The sequence below is a fragment of the Brachyhypopomus gauderio genome, chromosome 2, assembly GCF_052324685.1.
Source record: "Brachyhypopomus gauderio isolate BG-103 chromosome 2, BGAUD_0.2, whole genome shotgun sequence".
In the NCBI taxonomy this organism is placed as follows: Eukaryota; Metazoa; Chordata; class Actinopteri; order Gymnotiformes; family Hypopomidae; genus Brachyhypopomus; species Brachyhypopomus gauderio.
In genome coordinates, this window is record NC_135212.1 from 23,993,603 (window position 1) to 24,018,853 (window position 25,251).

Sequence of the window (25,251 nt, forward strand, 5' to 3'; positions counted from 1 at the left end):
CAACCTAATGGACCAAATGAAACGGTCCCCATGTGTTCCATTGTTTTTTGCAGTGTGGAACAGTTTACTGTGTGGACAGGCAGCAGACTTCACATGCTCTCTGACTACAATTAGTGAGCAGTATCAGTGAGTGAGTATACCTGACTAGGTCCAGATTGGATGTGTGGCAACTCCAGTCAGAGCTGACTGATGGTAGATGGTAAATGGACATCTTAATTCTACCTTCTGACTGTTTACTAATCACAGTTCCAGGTTGTTGGTTACTAACACACACATTCTTTTGAACACAATTCAACAAACTTAAGTTTACAAAAGGTGTCTTAAGTTTCCAAAAGGAAGAATGTTGGACAACATTTGACTGAAGCTCCAATATCCCTTTCCCACAATCACAGATCTGATCCTTTTAGCATTGAGATCCATAACATAGGTTAGTTGGGCCTGTTCAACATTTTAACACAGACCAATAATTTTTTTGTTTTTACCACACAGTACACCCTTCTGGAAACACATCTTTCTACACTTATTTGTTTACATTTTTAGTTAAATTTCAGTTTCAACTGCGTTTCTGTTGTCTCAGTGGTAGGTTAGACATTTAGAACTATGTGTTGACAGTTAAGGCTGAGAGTGTTGGCAGGCTCTCCAGCAGGGTCTGGGTGAACCACCGGGTAGCTAAGAGTAATTGGGCAAATAAATGTGTGTAAGAGGTAAAATAAAATGCATGTATCTTCAATATTTGGTAACGCTTGTGATATTTCATACTTAATAAAGAGTCTTTAAAAAAGGCTATAAGCGCTTTAAACATGACCTACGTATTCTTTGCGCTTGACTGTATTGATTGAGGCTCAGTTATTTGTTTGACACCATAAGACTAACTGTATTTTAATGATGAAATGTGCTCAAAATAATTATGCAAAAAATGAGATCTGCAGGTGTGTATGAGGTGAATGTTGTGTAATGTTTGGCCAAAAGAACTTTCCTTTTAGACACCAAACACAACATATGGTGAGTTGTGTTCAAAACATTAGTATCATTAAAAAACTGTAATTGTCATTGGTGAATATTCACAAAAGTCGAATTATGTTGACTATTTATCAGCAGCATTTTTAACTGACATCATTGTGTTTTGTCAAAGCTCTATGATGAAAGTTGTATTACACTGTTCTTCATGCAGTCAGATATTACCACTGATGCAGCGGTGATCGTATCTCAGGTTTCCATGACCAGCGTGGTCAAAATTAAATTAAACCGTTGCCTGAACAGATTTTTAATAGTGGGCAAAACGACCATTTGAGACCATAATTGTCCTTACCCAGGAGCAGGAATCATCTCACCCTGCTCGCATTTACCTTCGCCAGTGGTCAGGCCGTCGCCGGCCGAGCCCTGTGGGCGGAAGGGAGAGGGCGGGGGTGGTGTCGGGTTACGAGTAGCGCTCTGACACACGACCTCGTGCTTTTGGACGTGAAGGCCACCGAGGGGAAGTGCACCCCAGCCATAGTGGTCAGATGACTTCCATCATGTGAGGGATTGATTGCAGCAGAGGCGGCAGGTGCGTGCGCTCCAGATGGCAGCTGGTGCCTCGCTCGTGCTTTTCTCGGGGCGCGTGGGGCGTTTGTACAGTCCTTCCGTCCTCCAGGAGCGGCCCGTTACAAAACGCTCCCTGTAATTGCAGCAAATCAGTGCTAAATGCTGGTGGGATTTTTTTTTTATTTTTTGTTCATCAGCAGTCAGTGTGCCAAATAGCACACTGGCAAAGTGTGTAGCTATGACACTGATGGACTTTAAACCTGATTCTGATTCTGAAGCAGGAAGGAGGCCTCTACACTCTTAACTGCCCTCCTGTAGTTAACAACAAGAAGGCCAGAAAATGACACAATTAGGCTCTCTTCCGAGAATGGTCACTTACCCCTAAATGCTTCCAGTAACCTCTGATAAACCTTTGAAGATACTGATCTATCCCTGAGCAGCTGCCATGTCTTTAGGATTTATTTATCATATGGAGAATTGTGACACTTGTAGAGTGGACATTTGGAGAAAGATAACGTTTTTAAAATCAACAAGAAAATTCTAGTGGCAAGTGTATTTACTTGGTGGATATTCATTGCTTTATCTTAATCTTTGGATTTAACAGTTTATGGATTGAAGTGGCCATGGTTTTTGTCAAATATGATATGATAACATCTACAGAGTGTGAATGCACATGTCTGGCAATATTTGAACTCAGCATTTGAGAAATATCAGTATCTGTGAAACCTCACTAAACCTATCTTGGATTAAAAATCAGTGAGCTTATCTTTGATTGAAAAGACCTCACATTTGCCCAGGTGTGCCGGGGCCATCCGGGGGGGGGGCACACACGACAGGGCCCCATGTAGTCCCTCCACACTCCATTTCCCTACTTCAGAGATGCTGGGATTCCTTCGCAAAAGGCCAGGGCAGGGTTATCAAGCGCAAACAGCAGACCCTGGGCTCCCGATACGTCTTGTTTGCGCTGTGGTGTGAACAGCATGTTGGGAAGAAAAGCCGCCTGGTTCTTTGTTTGCTCTCCTGGAGCTCCACAGACCGAAGGCGCCAAGTCCAACAGCCACAGGCCGCTTCCAGAGCTTTGCCGCTCGCCGCCCTCTCCTGCCGTGATTGACTGCATGATGCATTAGTGGGTGGGGAAGGACGTGGGGCCCCTGCCCCTACTGACCGCCCGTATCTCTTGTCAGAATCTCTCCGAACAGTAAACACAAGAGAGATAAAGCTTTGGCTTTAGTGTAATTATTCACAATGGTGTCAAATTCTGGATCTCAGGATTTGACAAAAATGGCATGCACGAATTATAAACTCAGGACACATAGCTATACATTTAAATTAAAATGTAATGCTTTATAGGGCATTTTGTTGTAAATGAGCTTATTAGTCTTATTATTTAATATTTAAATATTAGTTTTATTTAGGGTTCACCCATAACAGTAAATTCTTTCCTTGGCGAATAACATAGGCTAACTTGAAATTAACATCAGAACTGGCAAAACAGTGATAATTATAATACTACTAATAAACTGCAATTTGCAAAACATCTAATACTACTAATACATTTAATACTACTAATACAATACTACTAATAAACTGCAACATCGCAAAACAAACATTCTATTGAGAACAGATTATTTGGGGACACATGATTTGTAAGCAATTGGACAGTTTGTTGACTTAAAAAAAAGTATTTCTCGTGTGTGGCCTGCTGACACAACATGCAGAAATACCTTGTTTCTAATACTTCTTGACAAAGACATTTATCTATAAACACTACTTTTTGCCACAAAGCTGCATGGTTATTTCATACATAATAATAGTATAGACCAGTGGCCAACCCGTCAGAGACCAAGAGCCACTTTTTTTTTACTGTGTTACGGCAAAGAGCCACATCATACATGGGCATGTAAATTGTTTGGGGGGGGGTGGCGAGTGTAGATTGTTGGGGGGGGGGGGGGTTGTAATGGGCAAAAAATAAGTATTATATTGCAATCGATCAATCGCCAGTAGTTGGCGAATTAGTAACTCGTGTGAGCGTGTGAAGACAGTCAAATGCGTGTTTTCCACTACGCCGGTTTTAAAGTATTAGCGGCTCACCAGGCTTGTAAACAAACCGCGCAGCACGAAGATGTAGCAGTGTATCGCCCTCAGAGCTGATGAGGTAACCGGGCCACGACACAGACCGTTAGTGCAGGTGAGAGTGTGGACCGGCTGGGGAGCCGCATGAAACCAGGCAAAGAGCCCCAGGTTGGCCACTCCTGGTATAGACGTTAACCTCATGTTGTAGAAGCATTTAGTGATGACACTCAAAGTATACAATGGCTTACTGAAGAATGTATGCATACCTCATAGTATTTTTTTTATATTACTCCTCATACTTTATTTATACTGACTAAAAGGATTTTGAAATCCATGCATAGGTTAATCTCCTACAAACTGAGATCTAGGTCAATGCCCAAAAATACTAGCTATTTTTACTTTAGAGATTTATATTAAATATCCGGGCATCTGTGATTTTGCCTTTAAGAGCTTTGCTTGTACCTTTGGTGGTGGTGTTAGCTGCCCTGAAATTCAAAGCCCCAATGAAATCCTGTCTTGCTGAAGCAGGATCCCAGCAGGATGGAGCAGGGGGCTGAGATGCCTTCCTCGTTGGATGTGCCTGGGACTGTGTTCGTGGAAGAGCTGGATCCGGGAGTGGAAGGGGTGCCAAGGCTAGGCTAACTCTTCCGGATTCACTCTGGAGGTCAACTGGTGGGCACATGTTGGTGTCCGCTGGTTCCAAGCAGCCTGTGTGGTGCAGTTCTAGCAACAGGGCGAGATTTCATTGCTCCTTGTTAAAAGTGCACTTAGTAAAGTGCAGCAAACATGTTCTGACTGCATCTAGGATGACAGTTATGGGTAGTTTGTTATGAGCCATTTCACCCAGAAGCCCATCTTATCAAGCTCTCCCCTTTTGTTCCGTTCTGCAACGCAGAGCTGACACTCCCGTGGCTGTCCCTCTCACACCAGACTGTCTGATTTTATTAATGGATTCAACAGGAACTGAAGCCTGAGTTTCTATTTACCAACAAACAAATTAGTCTTTGTGTTTGAGCGGCTTCAGCCCCCTCTCTCTTTCTGGCTGTGAGAGGAGAGAGCAAAAGAAAAAAAAATGCCAGGATGAAGACAAAGGAGACATGGAGCTCCCTGATTCCAGAGCATGGCCTGGAGCGTTCGCTCTGAACGGAGAAAGCAAATACTATTTTCTCGCAGAGCAATCACTTCCGTTCTAAATTGGGACGCCCCTGCTACGCTGACAGGAGCGGATAAAGGCCATTCATCGCAACAAACAATGCGCTGGTTGTTTTTGCGTGAGCCGGGCGAACAAGACGCTTCGAACGCTCCTCGCGTTGTTGGCAGCACCTCGATCCAGCCGTCTGCTGGCTTGACGGGAACGCGGCGGACAAGAGTGTTTTTCTCGTGAGGCAAACGGTACAGGAGGGAATGAAACCAGATTGTACGCTTTGATCTGTTTGGGCTGTGTGTGCCAATCAAAGTGTCCTAACGTAGGCTTTGGTATGTAGGATCACCATGCATCCTTGATGGGGAGGCATTTGAGAGATGACACTTGACAGCATATCATTTTAGTTCAGTTTGTCGAGGAGCCCCTGTGATGTTGGCTCTGGTAGAGAGAGTGACCGAAACCTGTCCAAGATTGAAGGTCAAAGGTTAGGTGATAGATCTCCAGTGTCACGCTGTTTCATCACCACAGTGTTCCAGCATGCAGATTTGCAGACACTTTGCAGACACTTTGGAGTCTTTTGCCTATAAAGTTGTTTGCGTTTTAAACGCAATGTATTTTGGTCCTTGTATGTTAGTTCAGAGCTCATCTTGCCCCTTGATGTCATTACCATTTGCAAAGCATTGTGTAGTTCAATAGTTAGAGCAAGGTGCTGGGAATTAAAGGCTGAAGGTTAGATGTTAAGGCAATGACTGACATTCTTTACAGCAATCCAAACAGGAGGTTATGAAGTGCAGTAAGACAGTCCCAATTATTTGATCCATCTGCCTAAAATGATCTGTGAGAGCTTCTATACACCCTGGCTTCAGTGTCCACCAGGATGGCTGTATCTGTTAGTCAACCATCTCACTCGAAGGATGAAATTAATTAACTTCTGGGTAGCTATTCCCACTGACAGCCTCAATTAAAAGGAGAGATAATTCTCCTAAATAAAACATGAGTTTTTAATTTCTGTGTGGGTGTGGGTGTGTGTGGGTGGGTGAGAGAAAGAGAGAGAGAAAGCGTGGTGGGGTAGGACAGGACTCACACACACACACACACACACACACTCCCGTTTTGAATTCTGTGGTCTTGCATATGAGCTGTTTTCTGTGTTGACCGCAGACGCGGATGGCCTCTGTAAACACCGGGGTCATGTGGGGTGAACGTGAGACATTTTTTCCAGAAGATTATTGGATCTTGTGGGCAGTGCTGAGGACATGTGCCTCTGTGTACATGTTCATGTTTGTGGCACTGCAGACGCTGAGCGCCAGACTGCCCTCTTTGGACTGCTGCTGTTGTGTGTGTTCTTTTTTTGGTCTCAGAGCAACACAGTCTGTAGACCTCAGGGTCAACACCAGTCTATAGACCGCACTGGCAACATCAATCTGTAAACAAAAACAAAAAGAGAAAACAACACAAAAGCAACAATGTCCTTTTGTGTGACGGGGGAACGGAGTGTTGCAGAAATGTGTGGAGTGGGTTATATATGTGTGTAGGATATGTAGGAGATTAACACCACTGGTCCTTTTAAGAACTGCAATAAGATTGTTGTGATGTACTTCAAGTGTCTTCTGATTCTCTCAAACCAGCGTGTGCACAGAGCTCACGTGCATGAACCTTGTGTGAATCTCAATATGAACATCAATAAATCATCTGCTTTTGTGCTTTTGATCAGCAGTGTTGTGTTCAGTTCTGCTTCTTAATGAGTGACATTCAACATTCCAACATTGACATTCCCCAATACAAATGTTCTCTATTCAAACAGAAGAGACAATTGTTTTCAACTCTTAGAGAGGAGCAGTTCTATATATATGAATAATGCCTAGAATTTTGTCTTCTGTTGTTATTCAGGTTAAAATGTCCTATCGTATTTTCTCATTTCTTCTTCCCCAATGCAGTCTGTGGTCCTCATATCGACATCCGCAATGACATCGGCGAGTTCAGGAAGTTGGAGAACTGTACGGTGGTGGAGGGTTATCTACAGATCCTCCTGATCGGAGACAAGAACCACCCGTACCAGGAGTTCCGATCGCTCAGCTTCCCCCGACTCACCATGGTGACGGACTACCTGCTCCTGTTCCGTGTAGCCGGCCTGGACAGCCTGAGTACGCTCTTCCCCAACCTCAGCGTCATCCGAGGCCGCAATCTCTTCTACAACTACGCCCTGGTGATCTTCGAGATGACCAGCCTGAAGGACATCGGGCTGTATAACCTGAGGAACATTACGCGTGGTGCCATCAGGATCGAGAAGAACCCGGAGCTGTGCTATCTCGACTCGGTGGACTGGTCCCTCATCATGGTCGCGGAGTTTAATAACTATGTTAAGGCGAACAAGCAGTCCAAAGAGTGTGCGGACGTGTGCCCGGGCATCATGGAAGACAACCCTCAATGCATAAAGACTAGCTTCAACAACAATTACAGCTACCGTTGCTGGACGTCCAACGATTGCCAGAAAGGTAAGAATGGGTTAATAATTCCCCAGGGTTAATAGAAGAGTCCATTTGCTGCCCAGCTGTGAGCATTGCTCACACATTGCTTCATGACGGAGCATTTTGTTTAGTTGAGATTTGTTTCGTTATCCTTAGGAAAATGACTCGGGTATCTTTGAACCAGTGAACCAATTTCACTTCTTAATATTATCAGTTGTATAACTGCAGAAGAGTTAGCCACTAGTTAACTCTTAAGTAGAAACAGCTTGCCAATCTAATCATGAAAAACCTGCCAAATACAGAGGAATCAGAATCTTTGGACACATCGGTGACCATTAGACCATGTTGTCATGGGCCTAAATGTGTGGCACTTTCACTAGCAGCAATCTAATTAGCAACGGTGCAACCTTTAACCTGATAATGTCCCCATCATACCCACATTGTTAAGTGCAGTTGTGAACAATATGCAGTTAGTGCTGTTTGCGGTGGTACATAGCTGGAGGCCCATCTCTCAGGCGGATGCTTGTCAGGTAAATATTTGGCTAGTTGTATCTGCATTGTGTTGAGAGAGTTATGACTAGACAGCCCAGCAATTAATTAAAGCTATGACAACAGCCAAGGAAGTTGAATGCTTCATCTTGTCTCCCTCTACTGAAAGGAAAGCAAAGATCCACATGACCTGAGGTGGTGTGCTGTTAGAAATCGTTTGCAGAAAATAGGGAGTGAAAATAATGACTTTTCTGAATTGGATACTACGCCATGGAGCGTTCTTTGTGACCGGATAGTAATTTGAGATCGCTCCGTGACAGCAGGTTACCATATATCCCACCATGGATATTTTTACTCAAATTTGTCTTTGTGGAACTATTTCACACTTTGGAATTTGTAATAAAAAAGACCATATTCAAGTATAGTGGATCTGAGCCTTGTGCAAGGCTAGATGTAGGATGTCTCCTAGCCTCTGAAATCGAGTTCATTCAGTGTACAGTATGCTAGACTGTATTTTTACACTGGGTGCCAACATGCTTTCATCTGCATGCCTTTATCTTCGAGACGGTTGGTTCACAGAAATGGATGGCAGCGTAGCAGTCACATCTGGCTGGGGGTTGACTCAGAATGCCTGGGAAAAGGCGGATTCCTGCTTCTCATTATTTGCTCCCTCTTCCTCTCTCAAGCCCACAAGAATGGTGGGAAGAATAGGGAGAACTGAAGGAGAGAGAGCGAGCTCTTTCCGGGGCTTGGTATGGCCAGCACGGCTCTCAAGACCCATTCATGGGCCACGCGACACAAGGCCCGAGAGGCCCCACCCTCCGCCCCATGTGTTGAGCTTTGGCCGGAAACAGAGCGCTGTTTGTTGGTATTTATGGCTGGCTCTGGTGCCAGGTCAAGGGAGTGTGAATTGGTCATGCGGGCCTCTCTGTATCCCTCAACAGGGAACAACAGCACACCGGATGTGGCCTTTTTGGGTTGTTATTGTTATTCTTTTAATTTATTTGACATTTTTTCCCCTCCATTGACCCTCCTGTGTGCTGATCCCAGCTGTTCCCAGCAGCCCCTCCTGGTACGTGTCGGCACCTGCTTCTCTGCACACCTGCTGGCTATGTTAATGTTGTGTCTGAATGGTGTGTCTTTGGGGGCTGAGTGAGTCATCCATATCCAAGGCTCGTTCAGCACAACACAAAAACAAAGGGAAGTGCTGGTAGTCACAGCAGAAAGGCCCCGCCGAAGGTCTCGCTAATTCGCCGGTGCTTTCCAGAGGGCTTACTGGTAACACGCACGCCAGCCACCACCTGTACAGCCATGTTTCTCTGCCTCTGCTTTCCCCACAAATCATCAAATGCGCTTGGAGGAAATGGCACCGCTGCAGAATGAGACCGGCTTTGTCATCCACTGCTGTCTTGTCCAACCCACGAGGCCTCTTTTTTTTGCTGGAAAGAAAACAGAAAACTTTGAGAAGGACACAAAAAAAGTAGGTGAAAACAAATCAAGAGGGTAAGGGAGAGTATCCAGACCAGCCCTCCCCACACGTGTTCACCAGTCGTTGGACCAAAGAGAAAACGAGGTGAACTCATACGAGCACATGAAAGGAGGACCTTGAGGTTTCTGGAGATAAGGGCTAATAGAGGAGGCAGTGGAGTGGTGACATGTGGGAGGAGCCAAGTGCTGGGGGGGGGGGGGGGGGTGCACTGTGAAGGGCAGATTCATCCCTGTCTCTCTCTCTCTCTCTCTCTCTCTCTCTCTCTCTCTCTCTCTCTCTTCTTTCTGTCCTTGTCTGTTTTTCTCACACACTCAGTTACTTCTCTCTCTCTCTCTCTCTCTCCTCTCTCTCTTTCTCTCTCCCCCCCACTTCTCCTCCCCTACCTCCCTCCATAATTGCCTTGTTTTTCTTAAGCGCAGATGTTTCTTCAAGGGCCCGGAGTGGTTTTGTAGTCAATCTGGAACAGGCTCCTCTGTGAGAGTGACGTTCTCTAATTACACCACGGAGCGATGCTGTCTGCTACCACTCGCTCCTCTTGCTGGTGTGTCTGTTTGTGTGTGTATATGTGCGTGTGTGTGTGTACATGAATGAAATGAGACGTGGGGGTGTCTTTTTCAGAGCTATTGTCTGTGTGTGTTTTAACAGTGTTAAAAAAGTGGACTAGGACATTCTTCAACTTGTTCTAGCATGTACTTGTTTCTGTTGCTTCTTAGAGGGTGTGTGTGCGTGCGTGTGTATGTGCATGTGTGTAAACAGCATCACTCATTGTCTGTGGGCAGCCTGGCCTCGGTTTGTTGACCAGATGATCAAAGCCTTTTGACATGCGCTACTGTCTAATAATGCGTTCACACACAATTACTGCTGAAGTAATGTCTCCTGTGTTCTGACCCCAGTCACTGGAACATGTGGAGCTGCCTTTGATCAGGGTTTCAAGACCATCTAACCCTCTGTATTTTACTTCTTCACATTTTCTTTTTCAACTTAAACACAAGTTGAGTTGCTTCTCTCCAGAAAATGATGACCACCAGCTTTGATGTTCTGGGTTTTTTTTGGGGGGGGGCAGAGGTTTATGAAGCAGCTTTTCTGTCATCTCAATTTGTTAGCGTGATAGCTTCAAGTCCTCAGCTGAACTCCTCATGTTCTTACTGGGTGGGGCACCAAGTGAGTGCACCATAGTGTCTACCTGTCAGGGGTGGGGGGTTGCATAATTGTGCCCATGGAGAGAGGTACTGACAGGAAAATACCAGATAAATGTCGAGTAGAAGCATAAGACGTGAGGGCAGCCCCCAACTCTCCTTTCAGTTCCACTTGTTCGGATGGAGATCTGTCCCCTCTAGACAGTTATATTCCAGCTCACCCCCCAATCACTGCTGTTCTTATCAGACACTGTTAACAGCTCCAGCCGTTAGATAGGAGATAGAGTTCCACTGCCTCCACGGTCCTGGCTCAACCTCACACTCTCTCCCAAGTGGCCAGTCTGGCTGCATGCTTAGCTCTGGCCTTGCTCACTTTATCTGTGTGTGTGTGTGTGTGTGTGTGTGTGTGTGTGTGTGTGTGTGTGTGTGTGTGTGTGTGTGTGTGTGTGTGTGTGTGTGTGTGTGTGTGTGTGTGTGTGTGTGTGCGTGCGTGTGTGTGTGTGTGTGTGTGCTATGTCTCATGACTAGTGTTGTCCAGCCGCCATAGGAAAGAAGGAAGGGGACAATAGGCCAGCTGGGTGATAATGTCCAACCTCAGAGGTCCCAGGGAAGCAGGCTCACGCAACAGCTCTGACCTGCTCCGTGACGCTGCTTTGAGCCCACTTTCACCACCAAATGTTGGTGAATCAGCCTTGGCCGGCATAGCTGACATTCCCCGCATTCCTCAGCCATGCCACACAACACAAAGACTGGAGAAATTTGGAAAAATGTGCAAAATATGTATGGAATATGTCCAGGGGCTGGACTGTCCTCCAGTTGCCCTGCTGAAAGAGCGTCGGCAGTCCCGCCTGGGTCTCCCAGCGGCTCCATAAGGGCCACCGGTGCTGGTGTCTTACTGCGGTTCATGTCTGATGGCAATTTAGCCAGAACATTTAATCTCACAGGCTGTCAAGGTCATAGTGACTGGTCACGAGCTGTCACCAGTCCTGCCTGACCGTGCCTACAGTCTCTTTCCCACTCAATAATCCACGGAGTAATAAGACGGAGACCATGGACTGGAAGCTGCTTACTGGTGATACTCACTGGATGCCATGTGCCGTGTGTTATGCCATGTCAGGTTTTTGCTCAAAAATTGTGTGTGTGTCAGCAGTGATGCATCATAACTGACAGACCTGAGTAAAGATATGAGAGTAGCTCTGGCCAGCTGTGAGTTTCTAGTACAGGCGATCTGCCATGCCCTGTGGTTCACAGTGAGGGTGGAACTGTGTGTGTGTGTGTGTGTGTGTGTGTGTGTGTGTGTGTGTGTGTGTGTGTGTGTGTGTGTGTGTGTGTGTGTGTGTGTGTGTGAGAGAGAGAGAGAGAGAGGGAGAGAGAGAGAGAGAGAGAGAGATAGAGACCCCCAAAAGAAGGAAGATGTTCTATTAATCAGGAATTCCATCAACTTTGGTCAGAAAAGTAGTTATGAAGAGGCATTGCAAAACAGAGCCTGTGTAGGAGTTATTTAGAGACTCTGTGTGTGTGTGTGTGTGTGTGTGTGTGTGTGTGTGTGTGTGTGTGTGTGTGTGTGTGTGTGTGTGTGTGTGTGTGTGTGTGTGTGTGTGCTTGAGGTGGTGTGTTTTTCTTAATGCAGCATAATTCTACTCCTTGCCCAGACATGCATGGCCTGCTTTACATTTCACTGTGTTTTTAGAAACCTTTTAAAGAAACCACATGGAACAGACAACAGGAGCACTCTCCAGGCTTAACCCTAAGCCCAGCCCTAACCCTAGCCCAGTCCCAACCTCATTACTTAAACCCCAACCTAAGTCTCGGCTTAAGCCTAACCCCAGCCCTATCCCCACACCCAACCGTAACCCCAGCCCTAGTCCTAACTCCAGTCCTAATCCTAACCCCAGCCCTAACCCTAACCCCACTCTCAACCCCATGTCCAGGATGTGAGAAGTAGATAGTTGCTGGATAAGGTTTCTTATTCTTCTTCTAAACTGTTTGATGGTTCGTCCAAGCGGTAGCGGTTTAAAGCTGTTCTCAGTAGTCTGACTTGTGAATTATAACCAGATGAAATTGGGGAAAAGAGTCTGACTTATTCTGTTAACCCTGTGCTAGCCAGGAGCATTCAGGCTGACTTCCTCCAGTCAAGTTGTGCAGAATTTGAATATGTTGACTTGACAGGATTCTTGTAGATTCCTGGCTGGTCCTGAGTCTTCACAGGGTGAAAGAGGTAGTAGCTTGAGTTGTTTGCAGGCACGTTTTTTTTACTCAGTTGAGTTGGAAATTTATGCAGGATGGAGGTTGTGTGGGGCTGTTGTAAAGTGTGTGTGTGCAGGTGAGTGTGCAGGTTTGTGTGTGCAGGTATGTATGTAAATGTAAATGTGTCATATTTTGTCAATTGTGATTTTTTCACAGCAATCGAAATTTGTCCTCCGCTTTTAACCCATCTGTGCAGTTAGAACACACACACACACGCACACACACACACACACACACACACACACACACACACACACTAGTGATTACTAGGGGGCTGTGGATCACACGTGTCCAGAGCGGTGGGCAGCCCTAGCCCGGCGCCCGGGGAGCAGTTGGGGTTAGGTGCTTTGCTCAAGGGCACCTTAGTCATGGCCTCAGGTCTGGGAATCGAACCCACGACCCTCCGGTCACAAGACCAGTTCCCTACCACCAGGCCATGATTGCCCACTGTGCAGGTGAGTGTGCAGGTGTCTGTGTGCATGTGAGTGTGCAGGTGTGTGGAAGTCTGTGTGATGCTCTGTGCGGGACTGTCTGAGGTTGTGAGCAGGGTGGTTTGGGACTGTGGTTGCAGCTGTGTGTGAAGGTGAGCACAGGGTTGTGTGTGTGAACTGGTTGAGAGTTGTCATCATAATATGTGAGTGTGTGGAGGGCTGTGGTCATAGTGTGTGTGAGTGTGTGGAGGGCTGTGGGCTGTGGTCATAGTGTGTGAGTTTGTGAAGGGCTGTGGTTATAGTGTGTGAGAGTGTGTGGAGGGCTGTGGTCACTGTGTGTGTGAGTGTGTAGAGGGCTGTGGTTATAGTGTGTGAGAGTGTGTGGAGGGCTGTGGTCATAGTGTGTGTGAGTGTGTGGAGGGCTGTGGGCTGTGGTCATAGTGTGTGTGAGTTTGTGGAGGGCTGTGGTTATAGTGTGTGAGAGTGTGTGAGAGTGTGTGGAGGGCTGTGGTCACTGTGTGTGAGAGTGTGTGGAGGGCTGTGGTCACTGTGTGTGTGAGTGTGTGGAGGGCTGTAGTCACTGTGTGTGTGAGCGTGTGGAGGGCTGTGGTCATAGTGTGTGTGAGTGTGTGGAGGGCTGTGGTCACTGTGTGTGTGAGTGTGTGGAGGGCTGTGGTCACTGTGTGTGTGAGTGTGTGGAGGGCTGTGGTCACTGTGTGTGTGAGTGTGTGGAGGGCTGTGGTCACTGTGTGTGTGAAATGTTTGGATTAAAGTGCTAAATCATTAGCCACTTTCTCTACTCATTCATAAATGTGGGAACACACTGTAACGTCCTGTGAACTGTACCATCCCAGCTCTGTGTGGTCTCCTCCTCCCCTGCGGCCTCTCGCTCACACTGACGTTTTGATCACTCCTTTTTCTTCTCTTTGTAGCATGAGGTGTACTTCTGGCTGGAGTAATGATGGTGTGGTTGAGTGCTCTTTGGACTCTGAGAAGTCTCACGTGCATCACGTGACTGAGTCTTTGGTTTTTTTTTATTTTTATGGACTTGCAAGAGCAAAGTTTACTTATCCAATGCCTTTGCAAAAAATCCCATCTGAAACTGAGATTAGCATATTGCAACTGTATAGGTAGGTTTTCTATAAAGGTTACTAATGAAAGTTTAGTTAATCATGTACAGCCAGGAGTGATTGGATCATTAAAATCTATCCAGCTCTGATTAATTACAATAATGTTGTCTTGTTTTTTTTCTCCAGCCAATGGTTTAAGTGGTAAATATCCACATATTTGAAACTATAATTACCAATGACAAAAAGAATCCTGTGATGAATGGAAAGTGATCTGCATATTTGAGCTAAATAAAGTAAAGTGTACAGAGACTGGATCTGGATCCTATTGGATCATTGTTTCGTGAGACCCACCCTCCTGGGCTTTGATGTCCTCTGTGGTTCAGTGCAGGAAGAGAAGCAAAACAGTGTTGGTAAAGGGGTGTGGCTTTGCTGCTAGGGGCCTTGGGGCGGAGCTCTGACACCTGCCCTGTCCTCATTGACTTGGAATGAAGTAGAGACTTCTTACATTTTTTTCCTCCCATTTTTATTGGTTAGAAAAACATGGCTCTCAGTGGCACCTCCAGAAAAGCTGTGTGTGTGTGTGTGTGTGTGTGTGTGTGTGTGTGTGTGTGTGTGTGTGTGTCCGCATGTGTGTGCGCACGTGTGCATGTTTTAAAGAAAAAAGGAAACCACATGTTGGTGTGGCTATGTGTGGGTTTTGTTCTTTATAGGGAACCCATATGTTTGTGTACTGTATATGACTGAAAGAGTGTGTGAGTGTGCGTGTGTGTGCGCACGCGCGCGTGTATGCGTGTGTGTGTGTGTGTGTGTGTGTGTGTGTGTGTGTGTGTGTGTGTGTGTGTGTGTGCGTGCATATTTATGAACATACATTTGAGTATCTGCCCCCACAAGACATAGATGAAGCTCTTGGCAAGATCTGCTGGCCAACATACTGGGAGGATGAAAGAGCCTCTTAAATCACAAAGGCGAACTCATGGACTTCCTCCGCTGATGGAGATGGTGCCCTGTATGCTCTGCTTTAACCCTAACCCTGGGTGAAAATGAGCCTCACCCCAGCAGGGTTTTTAAGTGCCTCAGTCCCCCTGGACACAGGGCCTGTCATGGCTCTTTAGTGATCGCGGGTATGTGTGCACGCGTGTGCATGTGTGTGGTCTTCCTCACATCTAAGGACTTATTAAGGATGAACTTAGCAAAGGACCCTAAGCATTCCTCACACGGTAATTAGAGAGAGAGGTTTCGAATGTTTTCGACAGTCAGGTCTCTCTCTCTCTCTCTCTGTATCTCTCTCTCTCTCTCTCTCTCTCTCTCTCTCTCTCTCTCTCTCTGAGGCCTAAGTGTGCATGGTTGTCAGCGGCCGATCCAGCGGGCACAGGTGGCAGCGAGCGCATGCCGTCAGCTCTTCCCTGGCAGGCAGGACGTTCTTTGGCTGCCCTCTCCCTCTCATAGGAATCACCAGCTGGTGCTCCAGCGCGCCAAGGCTGAAGTCTGCCATCCATCTTCACCCACTGCCAAAAGAGCTTCGCTTCTGCCTCAGGGCCATGTAGCCTAAAGGAGACGGATATTGACGCCGGTGCGGAGCGGTGAGCAGTGGAAGAGAGGGATGGTGTGTGTGTGTGTGTGTGTTTGTGTGCTGGGATGTACAGTGTTAAGAGAGAAGATATGATGTGTGTGTGTGTGTGTGTGTGTGTGTGTGTGTGTGTGTGTGTGTGTGTGTGCTGGGATGTACAGTGTTAAGAGAGAAGATATGATGTGTGTGTGTGTGTGTGTGTGTGTGTGTTTGTGTGCTGGGATGTACAGTGTTAAGAGAGAAGATATGATGTGTGTGTGTGTGTGTGTGTGTGTGTGTGTGTGTGTGTGTGTGTGTGTGTGTGTGTGTGTGTGTGTGTGTGCTGGGATGTACAGTGTTAAGAGAGAAGATATGATGTGTGTGTGTGTGTGTGTGTGCTGGAATATACAGTGTTAAGAGAGAAGATATAATGTGTGTGTGTGTGTGTGTGCTGGGATGTACAGTGTTAAGAGAGAAGATATGATGTGTGTGTGTGTGTGTGTGTGTCCGGCAGTGTCACCGCCTGACAGTGCTGCCTAATTGCCTATTTCTGTAGCTTTCGTGCTGTTTGTTTGTGTGTGTGGTTGCTTGTGTGTGTTTATTGGTGTGTGTGTGTTTGTGTTTGTGTGTGTGTGTGTGTGTGTGTGTGTGTGTGTGTGTGTGTGTGTGTGTGTGTGTGTGTTGATGGGCAGGCCATCCTCTGTGTGGCCTGAGATGTCTCTGTTTCCCCAGAGAAAGTGAACCGCACCTCAGTGAACTGCGGCACACGACAGCGAGTTCTGGATACAGCTGCACTCCCATCTTAAACACACACACACACACACACACACACACACACACACACACACACACACCCCCATACAAACACCCCCCAACACTGCTGCCTTCCTGACAATTGACTGTCTATCACAATATCGCATCTTTTTTTTCACTGCCGCATGGCTATGTTGATTGTAAATGGCATGCTGAATGTGGTGCAGAGTCTTTGTGTGTGTGTGTGTGTGTGTGTGTGTTCTGATCACTACCTACTTACAGAGCGTTCTCTGATGTGAATGGCTGTCACAGATCCCCCCCCCCCCCCCCCCCCCCCCCCCCCCAGTCCTACAGCTCGGACATGATGCAGCCCTTTGCCCAGAAACAACAGTGCCACTATAAATGAGCGCACTTTGCCTGGACCTGGCTGGCTCGCTGTAAGTGAGATCACGCCGTTGTCCCCCACCGGCGTCCCCCACCGGCGTCCCCCACCGTTGTCCCCCACCAGCGTCCCCCACCAGCGTCCCCCACCGCCGTCCCCCACCAGCGTCCCCCACCGCCGTCCCCCACCGCCGTCCCCCACCAACGTCCCCCACCGCCGTCCCCCACCAACGTCCCCCACCGCCGTCCCCCACCAGCGTCCCCCACCGCCGTCCCCCCACCGCCGTCCCCACACTGCTCAGCTACGCCGGAACTCTCCCATGTAGGTCCACGTCCATTTCAAGAGCAGCGTGGAGTCTGGGACATTAGAGGCTGACGGCGGCCCAGGGACCCGCAGAGCCCATTTGGATCCTGCTGCCCATCCAGGGCCCTCACAGCTCCCGAAGCCCTGAGAGCCTGCGGGAAGGTTGAGGAGAGACGTCCCTGATGGAGGTTTGGGAAGGGGGGGTGGAGGAGGTGGAGTTGGAGGTGCATTAGTCCACCTTTCATCTCTCCTGCCACTTGTGTTTGAGGAGAGAGCATGCAGCCTGGTAAACACACAGTGAGGCCTTTGAAATCCCTCTTCGCTCATCAGTTACTAAAAACCATTAAGTGTGCTTGTATATGTGTGTCTCTGTGTGTGGGAGAGTGTCTCTGATAAACAAAGTAGGCATGAAATTCTCAGCTCATTACGTGCATTAGGGTCTGTATATACCAAATGTCTTTAATTAAATATACTGACCTTCTGTATACAGTCATATTTCCAGAGTATGAAAAGCTGATTATAGATCAGTGGTCTTTGTTTGATACACAAAGTCACACCTCTCTCCTTCATTCATATTTGACTAGGCCACTGTAGGGTCTCTCACGGGTGGCCTTTCTCCTGCTGAGAGAGACCCAGGTCTCAAGCGCGCCTGGCAGACGCAGGGCACTAATCGTTCAGAGACGTCTCGTGAATATTGATCAGCCACGTCATGTCGTTCCCCTCTTTCCTCGACTTGTGTTGACAGGCCCAGATGCATCACCTCTTAGATGCTTGTGTATTTTTGACAATGACTGCATTTCCTTCTGCATATTTATTTTTACTTCCTTCATAAACCATGCTGTTTGCCTTGCACACCCGCCACCAATACATTCACACACTGGTATATAAATAAGCTTGTCTGAAAAGTTCCTTCACTCTTAATTTACGTCATGTCAAACTTAAGCCCATTTTGTTTTAGTTTTCTTGTGTAATAGGCAAAGACTTTTTCTTTGCTAAAGACCCTTGGAGCATTTGTTTTGGTCTACTTTAACATATCTGGTCAATGGTATGAACTACAGTGCTCATTTGTAAGTGCGTGCATTAATGTTGCGTCTGTTTAATCAGAAACTTGTCGGACCAGTGCCGTCCGGCGACATGTGGGTGGTCCGGTCTGAGTGTGTTCTAGCTCCTCGCATTTGACCTCCAGCAACTGCGTCATCTCCGGACAACACACATGCTCTGTCCCTGAGTGGTGGCCATGAGCACTACACATCCAATGCCAGCGTTTATACAAACCTTCCCGTTAACGTCAAAAAGAAGAAAAAAACGGCAACGAAAAAATCCCGGCACAGCTGTGTGTGTCCTCCAGCCAGTGCGCTGTGGGCGGGGAAGAGGGTGGGGAGAGGGTAGATGGGGCGGGGGAAGAGGGTGGGGAGAGGGTAGATGGGGGCGGGGAAGAGGGTGGGGAGAGGGTAGATGGGGGCGGGGAAGAGGGTGGGGAGAGGGTAGATGGGGCGGGGAAGAGGGTGGGGAGAGGGTAGATGGGGGCGGGGAAGAGGGTGGGGAGAGGGTAGATGGGGCGGGGAAGAGGGTGGGGAGAGGGTAGATGGGGCGGGGAAGAGGGTGGGGAGAGGGTAGATGGGGCGGGGAAGACGGTGGGGAGAGGGTAGATGGGGGCGGGGAAGACGGTGGGGAGAGGGTAGATGGGGGCGGGGAAGAGGGTGGGGAGAGGGTAGATGGGGGCGGGGAAGAGGGTGGGGAGAGGGTAGATGGGGCGGGGAAGAGGGTGGGGAGAGGGTAGATGGGGGCGGGGAAGAGGGTGGGGAGAGGGTAGATGGGGGCGGGGGTCTGTGCCTTCAGCGAGCAACACAGAGTAAGCTTTGTTTTGGGGGGCATCATTGTGATTCTTGATGTTTTCACTCCGTATATGCGAGTCATTCATTCAGACCACTCGGAACACTCTTTTCCTCTGGATTATATTTACCCATGCGGAGGGGGTGGATATAACCCCCCCCCCTCCCACTACCACCACCACACATCCTCTACCTTATCGGTTGATCATGTACACCTTACACACAACTATTGGTCACACTGCCTCTCAGCATGTGTATGGGCAGAGAGGTTACATGGAGTTTAACGAGGCCTTATGCCCAAACAAAGAGCTGATAGTATTCTGGCGTCCATTTTCTCCTGTCTACATATGTAACAAAATAATCTGACATAAATCAGTCTCCTTACACTCATACCCTACTACATATAATCTGATTAAATTACTTTTTAGGTTGGTCTAAAAAAAAAAGGCAGGAATTAAAAATAGATCTTACAGAATTATAGATATGAAGTAGCTATAGTTTGTGTGGAAATCTGTATTAGACTATATTGCCTTGTGGATTACCCATGTTCCTTGTTAAAAAGGTATTTTCATATCTAAAACATAGATATTCTTGAAAGAGTAGCTGGATACATTAGAATTAATGAAAAGGATCTAGTGAAATAGTGGATTTTTATGATTTTCATTCTTCTGTAATTGTCTTCTATGAAAATAAAATTACATTATATTCAATATGTATTTTATTTTGAAGACAGTTAAATTGAAAAGAATAAGTTAATAGGAATAAGCACATACGTTCATATTTAAGTGCTCAGTGACTCCATAAAAAGGTGAGTCTTTAGTCTTTGTTTGAAGACAACCAGCAATTCATCTGTATGGACATGGAGTTCATTCCGCCAGCTGAGTGCTAGGACAGAGGAATGGTGTTTGTGTTTTGGGGAGCGGTGGTTCCAGTCCGAGCTGTAGAGGCAGGAAGGCAGTGTGGTACAGAATGGAATTTGGTTAGTGTCCTTAGGTATGTGGGAGCTGGTCAAGTTCTGGCTTTGTAGGTGAGCACCAGCGAGCCACTACAGGAAACCTTTGGAGGGAGCACAGCAGGGTGGTGACACAGGAGAACTTCAGGAGGTTAAAAACAAGCTGTGCAGCTCTATACTGATCGAGTTGCAGGAGTCTGATGGTTCAAGCCTGCCACGAGTGAGGGGCAGCAGTCCAACGGAGAAGGGACTGGAGAAGCATCTGAGTTGCTTCTGGAAAGAGAAATAGTTTAATTTTCCTGATTTTGTTGAGGGGGAACCTGCATGACCAAGTCAATGTAGCAATACGGGAATGATACGTGAATAAGGAGAGAGTGATGGCGGTAGTACTCCAAGATTGTGTAGCTTGTCAGTTGGAGCGATCCGAGTGCTCGGTAGTGAGATCCCAAGGTCTTGACTTGGGAAGGTTATTTCCAAGGATATATAGCAGCTCCATCATGCTGAGATTTAGTTTCCAATTATGAGTTGCCATCCATGAAGAGATGCTAGGAACAGAGAAATGAGCAGAATCCTGAGTGTCAGAGGGTGGAAAGGAGAAAATCTATTAAGTTGCATCAGCCTAGAAATGGCACGAGACGAGTGACCAAGCACTGAGCCTTGTGCAGCTCCAGTAGAGAGTCTGAATGGAACAGTGGGTGTCCTCGACGTCACCTAGAATTGGCCCTCGAGGTATGTATGTATACGCCCCCCCCTGTTTTTGAAGACCAAAATATGGTTATCCTAAGTAAAGAGGGGCATAACCTACAGTTAGCCATCATATTTTCTCAAGAATAATATTAGGGACATTTCATATGGGTGACTGCTTTTCTGTTGCTAAAATGTGGAGGGAAAAAAACAAGACTCCCAAGGGTAACATTTAATGATGGCTGTGGCTAGAACTGAAAAGTATAAAGTATTCTAACATTTTGGCACACATTAGATATTAAAATAGCAGCACTGTGTGATCTGAGGCATTTGTTTGTCAGTGCTAAGATAAAGAACCCTGAAATTCCTTAACAGACTTTCAAACATTTCATATGCTGTGCTGTTGGTGCAGGTATGAGGAGAACTGGGCAGGAAGTTGGGCTCTGGCAAAAACTGCAAAAGATGTTTTTGTGATCGGAACATTTAGTGATGTGGTCTCCACTCTTACAGCCACACACAGGGGCTTGGGGTTTGAAGGGCAGTCCGGTGCAGCTGGGGTCAGAGGTCAGGCTTTAGAGGAAGGATAGGTGCTCAGGGTAGTGGTTTCAGTCACTTCACAATTCCTAGATTTTAAAGGCCAGTGTCAATGTAGTGATGGCTTACCACCCCAGCACTCTCTTAAGATTAGGGTAGCCAGGCATTCAGTTTTAGGTCAGACAGTCCGGTTTCTCAGCTTCCTGTCCTCTGTCAGGCAGAAAACATGGAGGGACATCTATTTCTCAAAGCAAATTACATGTATTTTATTTGTTTACCTGGTTGCCTCGTATTGCACTTACCTGCTAACTACAAAAAGTCCATGTTCTAATTGAAGAGATCAGTTAGGATGTTTACAAATACCAAAGGAAAAGGGAAAATGACTCTCTGTGGTCAGTACATCCTTTACTTTCAAAGAGCAACAAACTTCATGCTTCATCTACAACATGCTAGCCTTTTGCTAGATCTTTGCTAGACTTTTGCAAGTAGGTGTCAAGTCGGGTGAGAAAAACATTAATTTCCATTACATATTTCAAGGTCAAATTGATCAGCTCTGTTAGCTAGGTAGGTTATCGATGTAATATAGTGTGCTGTAGTGACCCCGGTCTCTGTGCGTCCTCGTCCTGGGGGTTGTGAAGCATTCTTTTTAGGGGCAATTCCAAACTGGCCGTCCTACTCAGGATCTAATGGAGGCAAAGAGAGGATAAGCTCACTTATGTTTAGTTTGGCATCACTCTTTTGGTGGTTATTCTGGGTTTTGACCCCAAAGTTCTATCATAAAGCTCTGGGTGTGTCCATGTGTTCGGCGCACAAAAGAGGCATTCTTGCTTTTGACATTTTCGTGTTACAAAAGGAGCGTCAAAGGTTTCAGAATTTTTCATTTCCGTCCAACTTTGCAGTTTAGTTCTTTCCAGAGTGTGCCGTTCTTCCGGCCTGTCTCCATGCCCTCCCTTCCACCCTGTACGCCGGGCACCGCGTGTTGGCTTTGGAGCAGGACAGAGAGGGCCTAACAGATGCAGTGGGGCTGTTGTGCAGCCTGCTTGCCCTGGGTGATCCTGGGCAACACGGGCCCCCCAATACAGTACTACGTGCCAATACGGAATGCCCTTGAAGTTTTCTCTCCCTCTCTCTCTCTCTCTCTCTCTCTCTCTCTCTCTCTCTCTCTCTCTCTCACTTTCTCTCTTCCTCTCTCCTTCTCGTTGCTCTCATGTGATACGCAGTGCTTTAACGAGCTGAAAACTTTCGTGCAGAAGCACAAAAAAATTGTTTAAGACTTCCAGAGAAGCTTCTGACAAAGATCTACTCCTAAGAACTGCACTGAAATGTGGTTGGGACAGTTTGCTTTGCATTGCTTGAGTTTACTCAAAGACAAGGACTTTGAGTTGAACCAGCTCTGGAGCCTTTTGGGGGGCAGCCGTCTGTCTTTGAGAGGAATTCTTCGTCGCTCCTGCTTTTCAGAAAGTGAATCCAAACTGGCCAATGAATGTTTCAGTCTGTCACTGTTTTTGCTTTTAAGCATAGAATTCTTGGTTGCCTGGCAACATGATAAGCACTGCTCACAAGCTCCTTGTAGTTTAGAGTGTGTGTGTGTGTGTGTGTGTGTGTGTGTGTGTGTGTGTGTGTGTGTGTGTGTGTGTGTGTGTGTGTGTGTGTGTATGAGTGTGTCTATGTCTATGTGTGTGTGTGTGTGTGTGTGTATGAGTGTGTCTATGTCTGTGTGTGTGTGTGTGTGTGTGTGGTGCGTTTCGCCTTTAGCCCTCGTGTACTTGCTTGACCCTGTGTGCCCCCTCTCCGCCAACACGGTGCCATGGCGACAGACACCTCAGTGCCATGCGTGGCCACTGCAGCCTGGGGGTTGTGTGTGTGGGACACACGCACACACACACACACACACACACACACACACAGCTCATTGGCTTTTGGCGAGTCGGATCGTCAGGCAGCCCTGCGGGAGAGAGGAGGAGCAGGCAGGAGCCTTTCAAGTCCCCGCCGCCTGCAACAACACACGTGATTTATGGAGCAAAGGCTCACTGGGCCGCCCACGTCCGGCCGGAGGAGGCGGGACTGAGAGCGGGAGGGGCCATTGATGGACAGAACAAGAGAAAGAGTAGAGGCACGTTGAGAGCAGGGGGAGGGGCATCCCAGCCCCCCCCCCCCCGTGCCTACGGCTGCATCTCTCAATTCCCATTTAACCAAGGCCTGGATCATATGCACTTGCCACCATTTGGTCCCAGTGGTGGTGTTGGGGGTTGATGAATGCACAGTCTTAAACCAGGACTCTGGCCTTTCTTCCACTAATCACCAGTCAAGCCCTCGGTGCTAGTCACGAGAGCGTGTGTGAGTGTGTGTGTGTGTGTGTGTGTGTGTGTGTGTGTGTGTGTGTGTGTGTGTGTGTGTGTGTGTGTGTGTGTGAGCCTGGCTCAGGGCACTTTGTGTATGTGAGCTGTGATGTGGCCCGTTTCAGAAGGCTGAAGGTGACTGATTCCTACCAGCCTTTGTCTACTAGTCATTTTCCCTTTAGACATGCAAAAAGCCCATAGTAGCATGCTGAGTGGGGAGTACGCTGACGAGAGAGACGGAGCTTCCTGTTCTCCTGTCTGTGTGTCTGTAATTGTAGGCCTAGCCTTAGGCTGGGCCTCTTAAGGAGACCATGAGACATTTCTTTTTTCTTTTTATCCCTTTCATTTTTCTAAACTGACACACCCAGTGCTGGAATCTGCTGTGGTATGGACTGAATTTGGCTAGTCTGCATAAATACATGATTCCATTGCCTTTGACTACTGGGTTAGTAAGGTTATCATATATTGATGATCCTTCAAAGCCCTTCAGACATGGCATTTACCCTGAGAAGAAGCACAAGCTACAGTGGTTTTTATACACACTATTTAGTTTCCCCCACTCTCCTCTTAATCGGGGGTGGGGGGGTGGAGACCAGCAGCCACTGAGGTTGTCGCAGTGCTCCTTTGGCTTGCTGGCAGCTGAGATGATGGCTAAAGTGAATGCAACAGCCCCTTCTTTCACAATGAAGGCCTTTGTCTCCTCATCGGCATCTGAACCATCGACCATTTTCGAAATAGTTTCCAGCTTATTAAAACGGTTCCAGACGGCGAATGTTGAACGAGCGGGTTTCCATTTAATTGCCTGGCATCCCTCTCGCTTGCACGCTGTGGGCATCTTTTGGGGCAACAGGCGTTTCTCGCCCGGGAATCACCCAGGCCGGAGAGAGCTGGGGGCACCTCGTTCAGCCGGAGTGATGGAGTCCAGGCACGGCTCCACAGTTCATTTGGAAGCTCAGATCCATCATGTTTACTTTGACTTTTTTCCCTCTGTTTCAGCCCCTCTTAAATCTTGTCTGTCTGTCTCTCTCTCTCTCTCTCTCTCTCTCTCTCTCTCTCTCTCTGCTGACCTCATTGCTTTGACAGACTCCAGGGAAGGTCCTTAAGCTGCGCTCACGGCAACATGTCGGTATGAAAGGCCAAACTTCAGAGGCGGCAGTCACTTTCACACTGACGAACAAATACGAGTCCCCTTGCCAATCATGTCTTAAAGGTGGTACTAATGCGCTGTCGATCTGGCCTAGCACCCTGCAAAAACAGGATCAACTGGGAGCCCTACAGCATAATTCAGGAGTTCCTGCACCCTACTGAGCATGTGCAGAACTGGCCCTATCCTGTGCTGCTGAGGACGGTCACACCCTAAATGACATAACTAATAGTTGTAGACATGTAGAGGCACAGACCAGGCAGCGTCCACACACCTGACCCAGACTAGGCAGCGTCCACACACCTGCCCCAGACCAGGCAGCGTGCCTGGCCCAGACGTCCACACACCTGCCCCAGACGTCCACACACCTGCCCCAGACCAGGCAGCATCCACACACCTGCCCCAGACGTCCACACACCTGCCCCAGACCAGGCAGCATCCACACACCTGCCCCAGACGTCCACACACCTGCCCCAGATGTCCACACACCTGCCCCAGACGTCCACACACCTGCCCCAGACGAGGCAGCGTCCACACACCTGCCCCAGACGAGGCAGCGTGCACACACCTGCCCCAGACGTCCACACACATGCCCCAAGCCATGCAGCATCCACACACCTGCCCCAGACGAGGCGGCATACACACATCTGCCCCAGACGAGGCGGCGTCCACACACACCTGCCCCAGACGAGGCAGTCTCATTACAGGAGA

The 25,251-nt window shown here is 47.6% G+C and overlaps 1 protein-coding gene across 2 annotated transcripts in view; it reads left to right on the forward strand.

The window, feature by feature from the left end:
• Window positions 1–25,251, forward strand: part of igf1ra (insulin-like growth factor 1a receptor) — an 80,477-nt gene that overhangs the window by 6,445 nt on the left and 48,781 nt on the right. For both annotated transcript variants that reach the window (XM_076992200.1, XM_076992201.1), the window contains exon 2: window positions 6,679–7,236. In XM_076992200.1, coding sequence (XP_076848315.1) covers window positions 6,679–7,236 — 558 coding nt within the window. The remainder of the gene's footprint in view (window positions 1–6,678; window positions 7,237–25,251) is intronic.